General features: G+C 38.7%; 2 protein-coding genes and 2 long non-coding RNA genes across 17 annotated transcripts in view; 2 read left to right on the forward strand and 2 right to left on the reverse strand.

Moving 5' to 3' along the window:
• Nucleotides 1-6,430, forward strand: part of LOC103466386 (pleckstrin homology domain-containing family A member 5-like) — a 120,642-nt gene extending 114,212 nt beyond the window's left edge. For 9 of the 13 annotated variants that reach the window (XM_008411909.3, XM_008411916.3, XM_008411912.3 and 6 more), the window contains 5 exons: nucleotides 154-315; nucleotides 1,130-1,263; nucleotides 3,968-4,110; nucleotides 4,394-4,472; nucleotides 5,389-6,430. In XM_008411909.3, the coding sequence (XP_008410131.1) occupies nucleotides 154-315; nucleotides 1,130-1,263; nucleotides 3,968-4,110; nucleotides 4,394-4,472; nucleotides 5,389-5,446 (576 nt within the window). In that variant the 3' untranslated portion in view covers nucleotides 5,447-6,430. Of the gene's footprint in view, nucleotides 1-153; nucleotides 316-1,129; nucleotides 1,264-3,967; nucleotides 4,111-4,393; nucleotides 4,496-5,388 lie in introns of all 13 variants that reach the window. The other 4 variants (XM_008411910.3, XM_081608289.1, XM_008411911.3 and 1 more) reach the window with 3 other exon arrangements.
• On the reverse strand, nucleotides 6,244-7,666 carry LOC103466388 (uncharacterized). The gene is made up of 3 exons (XR_533939.3): nucleotides 7,606-7,666; nucleotides 7,456-7,520; nucleotides 6,244-6,687 (listed from the first exon to the last, which is right to left on the reverse strand). It is a non-coding gene; the product is annotated as an uncharacterized LOC103466388 (long non-coding RNA).
• A 3,095-nt stretch (nucleotides 7,667-10,761) lies between these two features.
• LOC145552022 (uncharacterized) lies at nucleotides 10,762-11,329 on the reverse strand. Its single transcript, XR_014087958.1, has 2 exons — nucleotides 11,229-11,329; nucleotides 10,762-11,064 (listed from the first exon to the last, which is right to left on the reverse strand). It is a non-coding gene; the product is annotated as an uncharacterized LOC145552022 (long non-coding RNA).
• LOC103466385 (BTB/POZ domain-containing protein kctd15-like) lies at nucleotides 11,260-16,010 on the forward strand. 2 transcript variants are annotated; one of them, XM_008411905.3, is made up of 5 exons: nucleotides 11,260-11,903; nucleotides 12,984-13,162; nucleotides 14,189-14,333; nucleotides 14,726-15,031; nucleotides 15,749-16,010. In XM_008411905.3, the coding sequence occupies exons 1-5, from the start codon at nucleotides 11,577-11,579 to the stop codon at nucleotides 15,908-15,910; spliced, it is 1,119 nt and encodes a 372-aa protein (XP_008410127.1). In that variant the 5' UTR covers nucleotides 11,260-11,576; the 3' UTR covers nucleotides 15,911-16,010. The 2 variants fall into 2 exon arrangements, with proteins under 2 accessions (XP_008410127.1, XP_008410130.1); XM_008411908.3 differs by having other exon boundaries at nucleotides 11,267-11,903; nucleotides 12,987-13,162.
• The last annotated feature ends 5 nt before the right edge of the window (nucleotides 16,011-16,015 follow it).

Raw genomic sequence — 16,015 nt, forward strand, 5'->3', positions numbered from 1 at the left:
TACCTGCTTTAAAAATTTGCTTAAACATTGATTGTATACGTCTATAGATTTTAGGCCGTTATAATCTCCGACCGATTGGTGAATTTTTCCTTACGCGCCACATCAAATCCTGTAATTTTTGTCTTTTTTTTCTTTGTTTGTTGTCATGTTTAGTCCCAAATGAGGCGCAGAGATGAGGTGATGAGCAGTGACATTCAGGAGCTGGAGGCGTCGCTCAGACACCAGAACTTGGTGAGGGAGCAGGAGACGCCCGCAGAGGAGATCGCCCGCCTCAAAGAATCCTCACAGGACGATCATTTCAACCTGGACCGAGAGGTAAACCGACAGAACACCAGTCACCACACTCTGGTGCAACTAGACAGGTTTGGTGTGGTGTCAGCTAGGGCTGAAATGATGAACCGCATTATCGTGATCGATTTTTTTAAAATAATTGTCTTATAATTTAGTAATTGTTAAATCGTTAACTGGAGTACGACGACTCTAAAAATAGCCATTTCCTGAAAGAACAGCACAGTCAGAGCAGTAATCAAGACACAATACAAAAAATAAGTACATTTTGCATTTAAACTGAAAAAAATAATATTTTTGAATATATTCTACCCATAACTCCTCAAGTGGCAGTTTTAGCATCACCTGCTTCAGATTTTGTATAAAAAAAAATAAAAATCCTAATAAGCACCTTTAGCCACCCAATTATTAATTGAAAAAATAATCAACGGGAAAGTATACAATATTTTTTTAGCATCCTTTGCTACAAATGATCAAACATTCACTGAAGGATTACTATGTTATTGCATTTTAGACAATTAAGTTATTTTTGTTATATTAAAAAAGGGACTCAATTATTTGCTTATCTCCATTTTTTAATGTATTTCTATATTGTGTAAAAAAGGCTTAAGTGGTTAAGCGAAAAATCTACAGAATGTGACTTTTTTTATCTAAAGATTTGATTAATCGTCAGAATAATTGATTTCTAAGATAATCATTAGCTTCAGTCCTAATGTTAACACACAACGGGTGAGGAAATCTATTAAACTCTATCAGTATCAGTTTTATTTTCTTTATTTGTCATCTGCAAAGCAGCTGATTTATATGAAATGTCTAACAGGTTCTTGTTTTTCTTTCCCAGCTTTCTGTTCCAGACAAAGTTCTGATTCCTGAGCGTTACATTGAGTCAGACCCAGAAGAGCCGCTGAGTCCTGAGCAGGAGGCCGATAAGCGGCGGAAAGTGGATCGTATTAAAGCCCTAATAGCAAAAAACAGGTAAATATACACGAGTCGGTAACATTAAACTATGGATATTTCTGTTCAGGCACTTAATAAGAGAAATATTCTGTATATAAATGAGCTTCTTGCAGCTAAATAATATTTCTCAGCAGATTGAGTTATTAGGCTTTACAGATAAACTTAGAGGTTACTAGAGGTGTGCCGATCGATCGGCCACCGATCATAATCGGCTGATTTCCGTGAAAAAGTGCATGATCGGTGATCGTCGATCACGGTCTCTTTTTGCCGATCACACATACCGATCACCTGCATCTCATTTCTCAGCCTGCCTGTGCAGCTGGTCTCCTCTTTCCTTCACACTGCGCCAACGCGCAGCAACAAATCCTAAGCGATGTGGAACTATAACGCACTGAGTGAATGGGGAGGTTTGCGTTTTGCGGCGGAAAATTGAAGCACGTCAAAATGCATCAACACAACAAATCTAAAATGGTATAAAAACAATGCCATACTTGACAGAGTTTGGCTACTTTGAAGCTCACTGCAGTAAAAAAATACATACGGAGGATCAGATAGCAGGTAAAGCAGCGCACAGCTACAAACACTCACCCGGATTAGCATGACGGTCAGAAAGCTAAACAAATAACCCGCAAAATTATTTAAGTCTTCGAGCTACGGTGTGTTTTTGTTCTCGCTGTTGAACCGCCGCTACGCGCTAAAGCTCCGTCTATTTCACAGACGGCGCTCCGCTTCTGCTCCACCTGGTAGTGACTCTCACACCGAACCTCTGCTTAAAGCTGGAGCATCTAAGCTAAAAAAATAAATTTTACATACGTATTAAAACTTTCGCTGTCCTAACATGAGACAGATAATCTCTAAAAAAAAAAATAATCGATCTCCTCCCTGTTCTGCATAATTACTCCGCTCAGTCAGAAACAGCCACTCAGAACTAGCAGTAATCAGCTAGCCGCCATGCTATCAGGAAGTTTTCATTCAGTAACTCAGAATCATTTATTGTAATGGATCCTGTTTTTGCCTTTGAATGTTAAGTTTTATACTTGAATTTTTTTTTGCAATGTTGAGAGGTTTTATTTTTGACTCTTATTATTTAGCCTCTTCAGAATCTTCATATGTTTTCAGTCTGTTAAAGATAGTATTATCAATAGCAGTATAATTTGCACAATGTCTGTTTTGTTTAGTTTTCTTCTTGGAAAAAGTTATTAAAAACAAGTTTTTATCTAAATTAAGGTGAATTCATGGTTCCTTTTTCCACATAATGTAACCGGTAGTGATTATGATAAAAAAATAAAAAAATAATTATGTGTCGGTGATCGGTATTGGTGATCGGCCCTCATGGGTGATCGGTATTGGTATCGGCAGGAAAAAACCTGATCGGCACATCTCTAGAGGTTACAAACAAGTTTGTGTTTGTAAAAAGTATTTTCCCCCTTACAGATGTTCAGATCATGAAACAAACTTTAATGTTAGACAAATATAACCTGAGTGAATACAACAAGCAGTTTTAAAGGTATGATTTTGCTGATTAAAGGGGAAAAAACTATAAAAATGTGATTGGTACCCCTTGTTAAAGCTTCAATAAACTGTGGTTAACTTAACTTAAAAAATGCAACAGCTGACAACAATTTTAGAAGCAACATACCCAAAGAAATCCAACAACAGGTTGGAAATAAAGTCGTTCACATCCATCTGTCTGTGAAGAGTTAGAAAGCCGTTTCTAAAGGTTTGGGACTCCAGAGAACCACAAATAGGAAGAACCTTCACAACAAAATGACTCCAGTCTGTAAAATTTGCATTGTGTTATTCAAAAAAGGAACTTAGCTGTTTATTTGCAACTTTTACTGTATTTTTAATATTGCATTAAAAAGTTCAAGTGATTAAATGAAGAAATTACAGCATGTGGCAACTTTTATTTTTTATCAGATTTAGATGAAATAATTGTTAGTTGTAGCCCTAGATTAAATATTGATGATCTTATATTTACTTAGGTTATCTCTGTCTGATATTAACATTTACCAAATAGAGACTCGTGGTTTGTTTCCTGACAGTTTTCTGCATGTCTGATAACTGTGAATAAACTCCACCAGTGCTGCAAAATGTTTAAATAAAGGGGAAATTTACATTTTTTTTTGTATTTATGTACTACTTTCTGGGTCTCTGCTGCTTCTAAAAACAGCCCAAGCGCTTAAATAAAAACATCCAGACAGTTTTTGACATCTAGTTAATGTTTTTGATGTCTAGAAAGTGAGCTGTTTCAAACATTCTTCATATGTAACGTCACAAATCAGCAGGCACTGCCCTTCACCTAGTGACCCCAGAGAAGCCCAGTCCCGTTACCTAGCAACCCCAGTGGAACTCTGCCCGTTACCAAGCAACCCAAGCTGAGTTCCAGAACATTTCATCAGAACACACTGACCAGACTAAAATCTCATTATCTCAGAAGGATGTTGTGTAAAAAATGTAGAGTAGTTGTAGCCCAGAGACTGATCCTAACCTGTTCAATGGGTAACCATTAAATAAAATTAATAATCTAAAACATTTATGATGATGGTTTTATGACACTATGGTTTATTATCACTATTATTATTATTATTATTATTCAACCGTGGCAAAAAAAATATTAGGAAAAGAACAAAATATAAGTGGGCAAACACCTTGTTACTGCACTGTATATATAAAAGCTGCAGTATGCACTACAGAAGCCATTTGTGTGTTTTTTTCCTAGCATGGCGAATGTGCTACCAAGTTTAGCTTTAAGCCCAGAGGACGTGAATGAAGAGGAGGTTACCGTACAGGAGAAGGAGAAGATGATTAATATCTCCTATGAACTGGCAGCGGAGGCCTCCAAACGCAGTAAGCTGGTAGCAGGTACGTCTGCAGGGACGACAGACACATGGAGGGGATTACACTGAAGAAACGCATGATCTTGAACAAAAACTGGTGGGAGGGTGTTCTTGGACACAAACTTTCTGCTTCCATTAGTAATTAACATCTCCTAACACACTCTTTTAATTTCCTAATTTATTTCATCGACCTTATTGTTTAATTCTGCTGTTTGGTCATTTAGTAATTGCTTATTGACCTAATATTTTTTTTTAATTATCATTTGTGTGTGGCTGTGTGTTCAACATGTTGCTTTTTTTAATTGCAGTGAAAAGCCTGTCATCTTCTTCCTCACCCCCACAGTCTCCCAACACACCCCCTCAGCTCACTGACGGCTCTCACTTCATGTGTGTGTAGTGGCACCAGTAAGGTCCTTCATCATCCTGTTTTGTTCATAATCATATTTCTGTACAATTAATTTCTCAATCATAATTTGTAAAACATGCTATGATGAAGGGAACGGTTATCAGGTGCTGTCATGTATTCTTTGTTGCTGTGCGTCAGCATGGTTTGACTTGGTGTTACTGTCCAGTATTTCATACATACATACATGTGTGCCTTCCAGTAAATAACTTCAATGTTCATTATTGGGATTTTATGTTATATAGCAAAACTTTTTGATGATTTAAGATCTGAAAGTCATTAGGAGTACATCAAATAATATTGCCCAAAATAAAATTCAGCACAACTAGTAGCCTTTAAAGGGACAGTATTATGTAAAATTAACTTTTTTTGAATATTATAATGTTAGGCCCTCATCAAAAACATACCTTACTCTTTAATGCATGTTTGAGGAATCCTTTAATTGCCATGACAACCATTCACTTGTGCAGAACACCTGGTTGGACCTAGCCCCGCCTTCCAGGATGAAGCTCCTGCACTGTATTTCACTTGTCTTTATGTTAAAACTTCATTACAGTTGAGAATCTGTGACAAAGATTGAAATTTTCTCCATCAGATCTGAGCTTCATCTGTTTTATAAAGAATCATTTGAAAGCCTTGCAGGTGTAGCTGCAGTAAAAGGTGCTAATTTGCTAATGCAAACTTTCAAAAGTCTGTTAATATAAAATTGTAAAAACATTGTATTACATTGTGGCAATTATTCACTACTTTGTGTCGGTCAAAATCCCAATAAGACACATGAATGACAAAATATAAAAGGTTCAAGTCTGTTACAAAGCGTTTTGTGTTTTAAAATGCTTATTTTATCAGGTAAAAAAATCCACCTGAAAGTAATTTTGATCTCCATGTCTGGCCCTCCAGCACAGGCTCTGGCCTCAGTGAAGACCTACACATGAAGGACGTAACAAGGGAAGCATAAACTCCTCCTGAGGATTTTCTTCCTGGAGATCAGCACAAGGCCTTGACCTACAGAACGTGAAACTGCCAACTTCAGCCTGGCAGCGTTTAGCCTCGGACTTCTGTATCCTCACTGTGACATCTGAAGCATGTACGCCAGTCTTCGGTTACATTTCCCCACCTCGAGAGGAAACTCTCTCCCCATTTTCCTTTTTTTTTTTTTTTTTTTTTACCGTTGACGCTGCAGTTTCATTTTCAGTTTGTTTTTATTATATTTTTAGTTTTTATAGGTTGTTGCAATATAGGTCTACCTGTATATATGGGAGGTTACAGACTGAATACAGAGTATTTTAGGCCTTTTTCCACTCGCGTTTCAACACTTTTTCCAAGGTTTTAAGATGCTTCTGCGTATTCTTTTAGCTAAATTTAATCTTTAATATTTAATTCAGATTGCTTTTCAGATGTTGACATTTAGCTAACTAGTTATATTTATCAATTTATTGTAAAGAACACTTGTCTATACTGATTAATACCAGATCTGTATTCCTCATATATAATATTGGAGCAACTTTAATCTTGCAGACTAAAATGATTTGTAAATTTCGATGTTTCCAGTCAGCTGCCGATACATATACATATTTGAATGTTCTGACTTAAGTCGCTCTCTGTTCCCTATGTCTGAGATATATATTTAAATTGAGAGATGGACAAAATTTCAGAGTTTGGTACTATTTTAGGACATGTCGGTTTAAAGCCCTGGAGCTGAAAATAATGCATGTCTAAAAGAAAAAAGCAATAAAAAAAAGGAGCCTTTGTAAATTGAAGATATTTTTGCGTGTGTGTATAAAGTGTAACTATCAGAGGTTTACTGTGTATATAATGTACATGGTGCATCAGGATGGGAATATATACCCAATATATAGGTACGTACATACAGATTTGATTTGCAAACGTTCATATCCCATCTGTTTTATATCATGTTAAATAAACATTGCAGTTTTTAATAGCTGTTTGCGTTTCAGTTTTCTTTATTCTTTACTCTTTTTATGATCGTGGAGAAGCTGAAGGTGCAGCTCGTTCTCAGGAGGTACAAGCCGTTCCCAGGCCAGCTGAGTTTCTCCATCCTGATCCTGGGTCTTCATTTTGTGGTTTAACAAAATTACCCAAGTAGTTAATAGCTTTAGCCGTTTCTTCTACATCAGTTTACCTTCCTCTTCTTCTGTGGTTTTACCTCACAATGGTGGCACCTTTCACTAAGGTCAACTGAAAGTAGATGAAAATAAAATTTATTGTTAAAATTTAATAACTACATCAAAGTCTTAGTCTTTGCAAGGCTTAACATTAGAAACAAAAAATTAAAAAATACTGATCATCTTTTCTTAATGAGACACGGTTGAATGTTACTTGCAGGTAGCCTCTGTATAGCATATGAAACAAATCTGTAAATGCATTACTTTTGACATAAATTAACAACAGTCAATAATAAACATCTTCACATGAAATGCAAAAAAATGGGATTTTGAAAATTTGAATATAAATACAAACAAGTATAAATGTATTATAACAGTTCCTTAATTGACATTATTTTAAAAATATTGTACCAATGTTATTCAGTGCTAAAGTAGTCTTTATGGAATGTTTTCTTACTATTACTTTTACTCAAGTAAACATGTACATTAGTACAATTTTTCCTACTCAACCCACCTCTGTTGGTCAAATGATACTCTATTAGAGGAAATAAAAAGTCACCAGAATTAGCTTGGTTTTACTATAATGTTACGGCCACTTATAGTACAATAAAAACAACCAGTATAAAAAGGGACAGTATTTATTATTACAAAATAAGAGGATGTGTATTTGCGAAAACAATAGATGAAATAAATGAAAAAACAATAGAAAAAGAAAATCAAACTCAAAGAACAGCAGGGTGCAGAGACGACTGCAAAAAAAACTAAAATTACCAAATGCCTATTAAATATTTGAAATAAAAAACATGCAATTCAATCCAGTTAAAAAATATACAACGCCTACCTGCAGCGTCGACCAACCGCACGCCCAGGTAGAGCAATCGTCCGATCAAAACATGAAATGTGGCCCTATATAAAAACACCACAAACACTGACTTAGTATAATCAAATTAAAAGAGTTTTGTCTTTACAACAAAAATCAACACACACAAACCTGATCGCAAACGCGTGGGCCAACACACCTGGACGAGCACAGAGGAGATTGACAATTGGCCACCAGCCTGACAGCCTCCCTTTTATGGGAGCTCACTATGTGGGGGGCGACCCCTGGTGGTTCCACATGTTACAATAAGTTACACTATGATCATAATAGCCGTCATATTGTCATATTATTTACTTTTTAATACTTTGGAAGTTGAAGAACGAGAAATTGATCACAAACAGTTTGGTACAAGAAAAATGGGTTTGCTCGGCTTTTTCTTGATCTCTTCTGACTGCTCTAATCGCGTCGTACATTCTCTTCTTTGAGGCCAACTCATGGTGTAAAACCAATGCAACAGCGCCTCCTATGGTCACAGCATTACATTATTACACCAACAAATGAACCACTTCGAAGTTACTGGTTACATTTTATATTTTTTTGGAAATATAACCATATCGGTGGAGAAAGTTATCTTTGCGAACCATTTAAAGGAGGACTGCTTCGGCAACATCCGACCGCGGTAAAGCTTGCCGGTGTTACGTCAATCCGCGTTTCCATCAGATACGGTTCCCCCTGCGTCTTCTTGCCGCAAGGGGAACCGTATCTGATGGATTGACGTAACACCGGCTAGCTTTACCGCGGTAACATCCGGCCAGTACCAAGAAGAATCTGCCGAAAGACTTCGCCTGATTGAGGGGTCAATTTCTTTCATTTACAGCAGCGACAGATACAGCAAAGTGGTAAGTTTAAAATAACGCTAAAGCAAACTAACTTTATTTTAGACATTAATTTATTGTGCCCTGGCTATTGTTTTCATAGTGCTAGCATCATCCCTCCTACTGTTAGCGCTACGTGTTCTCGGCTTTAGCTCCTTGAGGACATAACCGTACATGTTTTAAATATAATAATAATTATTATTATCATTTTGGTAATTGATATGATTTTCAGTGCTGCTAGAATCTAGCAGCTAGATAATCATATCTCTGCTATGGAGCTACAAAAATAGCCGAACGCGGTGGAGTGGAACGCTCAACGACCTGGAGAGGGGCGTGGCTTGACGTGCGTTTAAAGAGAACGCACTAAACGGGTTGCTCTCAAACGCACCACAGAACAGGAGTGTAAGAGGGGTTTATAACGAGGAATTCAGACAAAAGTATTCCAGTTAAATTGGTAAAAAAAAAAAAAAAAAGTTATTCTTTTTATACTGATTAACAACGATGAGCTTGAATAAACATATGCATGTAAAGTTTAGGTAAAATTGAGATTCAGCATCTAAATTTCAGCCTGTTGTCGGAATGAGGGCCGGTCAGAAAATAGAACTGTGGCTCCCTCTGGTGGCACTTACGGTTTTTGCAATTTCACTTGATATACAAAACCTTTTCACGGCATATGAATGAAAAAAAGGAAATCTAATAATAAATACTTGGAAATTTCTGAGCTTGAAAAGTCAAAGATTTGCTAGAAAAAAATAAAGGAAATTTAGAGCTTAATCTCGGAAAATCTTGAATTTGAAAAGCAGAAAATTTGCTAGAAAAAAGTCAATTTTTTTAAATCTCAGAATTTAAAATTTTTAAATTTGTTACTTTATTTTTAAAAAAATCAGATTTAGTTTCTCTTTGGAAAGTTACTTCTTGTTCTTTTCTATCTAATATGTAGTAGTAATTTTCTGGTCAGTTTGGAGTTGTTTCATAATGCAATGTTTAAAACTTTTGTAGCTTTAAACTATTTCAGTTTAACTCTTCTTCTTCCCCTCTATTCTTTCCAAATGCACCTACTTTAGCATTCTATGTTACTAAGCTTATAATATTGCACAAATGGTTGGCCTAAATTTAAGTAAACATATTCTGGTTGTTTTGTGTTACCCAGCTGAACAGAAGATCTTTGGGTTTTACAAACATCTCAGTGAAGTTCAGACTCATTTAGACGTGAAGTTTCTTCAGTTTCTGTGAACTTTACATTGAATTCCTCTCAGATGTTAACACCTCATTCATTCAGTTGCAGCCTTACTGTTTCATCATCGCCATGGTTACAGCACAGCTCCTCCTCTTCCTCTGTGAGCTGTAGCCTGCGGTGAGTTTAGCAGATATTTAGATGTTTAAGTGACTTAATGAAATTAGCTGCAGGGTTTTTTTTTTTCAACCTTTTTTATTCAGTAAAACATTAAAGTTTGTTTAATCAGAGTGAGGAAGATGCTTTTTCTTTCTCTTTGGAAAACGATCAACTGAGTGAAACATTTAATGCGTCTGTAGTGTTTGTATGAAGCCGCAGGGAGGTTTGCATTTAATAATGCATGATTTTGCACATATATTTATTTCTTGTAATTTTGATTATCATTCCTATATTAGGGTTTGGCTGTGCGATAAATTGATATTTTTGGTTTGCTTTTTGGATTTTTTTTCTACCATTCTACAAATGAACTCCTCGAGTTTCACAGCCCAATTTATTACTTTGTTATTTATTATTATTTGAATTCAGGTGAACTCTACCACAAAATACACGGGTCAGAATAAGATTTTTTTTATCTTTTTTTTTTTAATCAAGTGATATGTCAAGAATACAGTTGCAGTAACACAATAAAAGTGAAATAATGTGAGAATAAAGTGTTAATATTACCAGAATAAAGTTGTAATATTAAGAGAGAAAAGTAGAAATTTTGTGAGAACTCCAACACAAAAAATAACAAAAGATAAAATGAGGAATGTTGGTCGTTGTGAACATACTGATTTGGTGTCAGTTTAACAGATTTAATCTTTTAACGCATCATCAAATTATTGAAAATATTTTCTGTCATTTGTAATTTCTCTTTTAGAAAAAATAGTGAGAAAATGAAGTAGCCTCAGTCCTTTCAAAGTGAACCAGAATATATCTGATTCCAGTGAAGGCTGTGGCTATCCCTGTTCCTATTGCACCTTTTATTACATGTTTTCCTTCCACTCAACATTCTCTGCATATGCTTGGATTTGTCACTCTGAAAAGTTGCTAAAGAAATGTTTCTTCAGCAACGTTTTGTGCTTGTAAAAATGTTTAAAAAAACAACAAATTACAGTAACAGGTCATTGATAAAATAGTTAATCTAAATTTGATTGATCTTATCACTGGCTACCAATAAGTCAAAGGAAAAAACTGACAACAAAAAAAGATTCTTCTCTAGTGTCAAGAGGATCGACCTACATTTTTCATAAATTTTATTAAATGTTATTACTTCATCAGTTGTGTTTCTGACAGAATAAACACCTGGATAAACTGAAAATTGTGGTTTTCTCACAATGATAAACAAGATATTGACATTTATAAAATATCACAGCAGGTGAAACGTAAGGAGATTGTCGAGTTTTTATATTTCAAACAGAATCACGCTTTGTTCCACCATTTCTCTTTCCCATTCTGGTATGGCTTCCGCCATCTTTGTTTCTGTATCAACGGCTCCGCATAAGGATGAACAGCGGCGCCCTCTGCTGGATGGTGGCCAAACTACAATAATAAAAGAAGGTTTAATGCTGTTAGTTAATCGATTTGAACTTATGTTAATCTAATAATAAGTCGATTACTTGTTTTCAGAGTGTGCGACTCACAACAATGACAAAAGAAACTAATCAACTGCAGCAAGAATATACTGAAACGGCGGGAGGTTTAACCTGGAAAGATTTGAATTTGAAATCTTTTTTTTATCACTCTGCAGTCCATTATGGTTCTGAGATTCGTGGAGGGGTCGGTGGTTCCGTTGTCGCCCGTCCCCACCATCAGCAGCAGCAGCAGGAGGAGGAGGAGGAGGAGCATGGACCCGGCAGATGAGCGCCATGGAGCGGCCCGGTGTTTTCTGCCCTGCGGCGAAGATCTCCATCTATCAGTGCGCATTAATTGAAATGGCGCATTTGGCCCCAGGCTGCGGTAGGCATGAAGCGTGACGCCAGACGCCATTTAGTCCAGAACCAGGGGGATGTTGGACCTCCATGTCCGGGTGGATCAGCGTCTGAGCCCTGCGGATGGTGGTGAGCCTTACCGGACCGAGCAGCCCAGTTTATCCCGGGCAGAGTGCGTCACCAGCCGGAGCCCCGCGCTCCGCTTTCCGCTCCTCAAAAACAAGTCCGGGCAGGAGAACCTATTCCCGGCCCCGAGGGCCTGAGGTGCCCCGGGGCAAACTCGTCCTGCAGCCTGCGCTCCTCTCTCTTGGTTCTGGTTTTATTTCTGCTTTACGCACCCTTACCAAAAGGACGGAGACGAAGTCGAGACGGCCTGGAGCCGAACCCAACCGAACTTCAGCTGGAGATACCGAGCTGCTGTCCATGTCTTCCGTGTCGGTGTCCTCCCAGGTGAGAAAAAAAAAACCGCGCTGCTCGTTTAAACCTGATATTCAACACTGTCGATGGTCCTGACGTGAAACCAGACTTAATTTAAAAACCTCCAGTTTTATGCTTTATGGACTCTTTATTCCGTTCAAAGAACCGATATCACCAAACTCAACACGAGCTACTAAAAACACGATACGACTCTAAAATCGGCACTAGATACCAGTTTTAAAGTTGTAGGTTTTTAAACTAAAATGGAACTTTTCCTTCTCTAATCGCTACTTGTTCTTCCCGACAGAAATGCGGCGCTAGCTACTTAAAGCGGCATTTTTAATACAGTGAACGTCCCTGCTGATAGATATTTTACAACCCGAATTCTCTTAAAGGCCTCGGAGAGCCGTAATCAGCAGAAATAAATTATCCAACTAGGTCTTTTAGTTTTAATTTAAGAAGAGGCTTAAATGTCCAGATTTCCTGACGGGGACTGGAATAAGGCGCAGAAAGCTGCCCGTTTGGCCTTAAAACCTGCAGATATTTCATCACACAATGTGTCTGTGCACACGCTCCCATCTGTAGGTCACATCATGGCACATGCACGCGCATGGGGAGGCGCGGGGGTGTTTGGCTGCAGGCAGCATTCAGGCTGCAGGGCCTAGACTCCTGTTTCCCTCATGCTTCTTCACAGCCTCGTGGTACCGGGAATGGGGCAGTGGAGGGAGGTAATCCAGTTAGACCCTCCCATTAACCCCCCAGGACATCATGCTAATATCTCCTCTGTTATTACCCAGAGCTGTTGCTGTCACTTTATGAGACTAACCATTCTACTCAATTCAAAAATACTTGATTTATTCCAGAAGGAAGATTAAATATTGGTGTAACTTTTATAATTTAAGTATCTTCACAGAATCATTGTGGATGGTGATGCTGTGAGCAGGAAGGATCTTCAGTTTAGCCCTTTGTTACAGAAAGGCGATTGTCCCTGGTGATACAAGAGAAGACCTTAGATGACTCACAATGGACTTGGCGCTTTTAATGAAACAGGAAGTAAAGTTTTTTTTTAATGACCCACAGCTAAAACTCCTCACACCTGTTCCCTCTGTCCAGCAGGAGAGGCGGAGCCTGTCCAGGATGTCTCTGAGCCACTCACCTGTCTCCCCCATGACGGCGCAGGGCATCCCGTCCCCCGCCCAGCTCACCAAGGCCAATGCCCCGGTTCACATCGACGTGGGCGGACACATGTACACCAGCAGCCTGGCGACGCTCACCAAGTTTCCAGAGTCCAGGTGAGACGGAGTGGACAGGTGTGATGAGTTACACATCGTCATGACACACCTGCAAACTCACAACAGTTGGTTCTGAGGAACAATTTGGTTCAGACAAAGTTTGATTTGTAGTTTGAAGAGAACAGTCTGCACTAGAGGTGGAGAAAAAAGTCACTTCTATTGAGATTACATAGATCCCATAAGTCTGAACCGAAGGTGATCCGCGCCATCTTGGTAGGGAAGCGAAAGCACAGCTAAACCATGACTTCCTGACCAACAAAAACAAAGTGTATTGACATTCTTGATCAATTTGGAAGAGAAATATTTATCAACAAAATACAATCAATGATTCAATGGTCCTAGCTAGTTCAGCAGTAAGTACATAAGAGTAAATATCTGATATTTATCTTCATATTACACAGAGATGGGTAGAGTACTGAAAAACTGTAATGGAGTAATAGTTGTAAAGTACTTATATTGGGTCGCCAGGGGGCGCTGTGGGGGCTCAGCAAGTTGGAGGGGAAAAAAGTGTATTTCACACATTTTTAATATAGATTTTCATCATAATTCTTGTTTATTGTTATTGAATCTGTTTTTTATGATAACATATAAGTTAAAATATATATATTTTAAATATTTCTGATGTTAAATTTCTGATTGGCCGAGCTAACGTAGCAAGCAAGAAATGGAAACATTTCTGACGAGAAAAAGACCAAAGGGGGAAAAAAACAGAACTGAAGAAATAAAATAAAATTTGATGTGATTAATATAAAATGTTATGTATTTTCTTACAATCAAAAGAGGATTGTGATGAAATATTGTATCATCTGGTAATAAAGTCATAATATATTGTCAGATAATAACATTTTCCAAAACAGAATTCATGGCCATCTGAAATCGGACGATGTGAAGCAGCTTTTATGCTAAATTAGTCTAATAATTATGAAATAGCGATTAAAAAACATTCTAAATGTTTAGGACCGTACAGAGATTCTGTTTCTCTGATCAGATCAGCCGGTGTGGTATTGATACGTGATCGGTTTCCAGGATCGGCCGTCTGTTCAGCGGCAACGAGCCCATCGTGTTGGACAGCCTGAAGCAGCATTACTTCATCGACAGAGACGGAGAAATCTTCAGGTTCATCCTGAGCTACCTGAGGACCTGCAAGCTGCTGCTGCCAGAAGACTTTCAGGTGGGTCAAAGGTCACCTACAGGGGTCACAACCTATGTGGACCGGGTCAGAACTTTCACCACTCATAAAGAGTTAGAGGAAGGAAGGAAAAATAAATAGGTTGTGGAGGGGAAGAAAAAAAAGCAAGCAAGAAAGGACAGGAATGAAGGAAATGAAGGAAAGAAAAGAGTGAAGGAAGGAGTGCAGGAGAAAAAAGCAGAAATAAAAGGAAGGGATCTAGATTACATGTTGGTGAATAAAACCTGGAAATCAAAATATTTCCCAATAATTTCATTAACAGACCTAAAAGTACTGAAATCAGATCCAGAGGATATGAGTCTTTGAACAGATTCCTGAACAGATCTGGTTCCTCCAGCAGCAGATTCTCATCCAGCTGTTCGTTCGTCTCTCAGGATTTCCCCCAACTGTACGAGGAGGCCCGGTTCTACCAGCTGGCGCCGATGGTCCGGGACCTGGAGCGTTGGCAGGCGGAGCGCGAGGCCCGGCGGTCGGGGGCGCCGTGCGAGTGCTTGGTGGTTCGGGTCACGCCCGATCTGGGCGAGCGGATCGCCCTGAGCGGGGAGAAGGTTCTGATCGAGGAGGCCTTTCCTGAGACCGGAGACGTCATGTGTAACTCGGTGAACGCCGGCTGGAACCTCGACCCAACCCATGTAATCCGCTTCCCGCTCAACGGCTACTGCAGGCTGAACTCCGTACAGGTGAGCCAGCCAATCACAGAGCAGATACCTGCGTTGACAGAGTATCAGGGCCATTGTAGATTTAGAAAAATAACACATTTCCATCAAAAAAATTCCGAAATTTTCTAGAAGAAAATAACAAAATTGACTTCAAAATTCAGAAATGTCCATGTCTTCATGTTCCTTTCCTGTTGTGGTTTTACTCCGCCATCTTTGTTTCTGCATCATCTAGCTCTGTTTAATTATGGCCAGTGGCGCCCTCTGCTGGATGGCAGAAATGATTAAATTAGGGAGAAACTTACTTTTATCAATTAATGAATTAATCTGAAGTTTATTGGCCTCATCGACCAAATAAGCAGCCATTCCACTAAAATCAAGCCTGGACCACAACAAATGGTTACATTTTAACATTTTGTCACCTGACCAAATAAACAGAAAATTTCTCACAATAACAAACCTAGAAATATGAATAAAATATAACTTAAGGAGCTTGAGTGTTTTTGTTTCACACCGGAGCAGCATAAAGTGCCTTCGCCATCTTTCTCCATTCTGCTTTGGCAGCATGGAAGCATAGCAGCATAGCAGCGCAATCTTTTTCTGGATCAATAGCTCAGTTTAAGAATGACCAGCAGCGCCCTCTGCTGGATGGCAGCCAATCTGCAACACTAAAAGGTCTAAGGGAGTAGTGAATCATCTTATTTATGGCCCTAATCAGAACCCTTACTTTGCCCTCTGCAGGTTCTAGAGCGTCTTTTCCTCAAAGGCTTCAGCATCAAGGCGTCCTGCGGCGGCGGTGTCGACTCGACCCAGTTCAGCGAATACGTCCTGTGTCGAGAACTGAGGCCGAGCCGGTCCGTCAGCAGCACCCCGGTCCGGATCAAGCAGGAACCGCTGGACTGAAACCGGAAGCAGCTGCTGCTTTCAGCGTCTTTTTCTACCCAACCTGTTTTCTAAGCTTCTTATTTAACATTTGTGTTGCAGATAAAAAGTTTAAAAAGAAACACA

Source organism: Poecilia reticulata, chromosome 6, assembly GCF_904066995.2.
Source record: "Poecilia reticulata chromosome 6, P_reticulata-male-v2, whole genome shotgun sequence".
Taxonomy (NCBI): domain Eukaryota; kingdom Metazoa; phylum Chordata; class Actinopteri; order Cyprinodontiformes; family Poeciliidae; genus Poecilia; species Poecilia reticulata.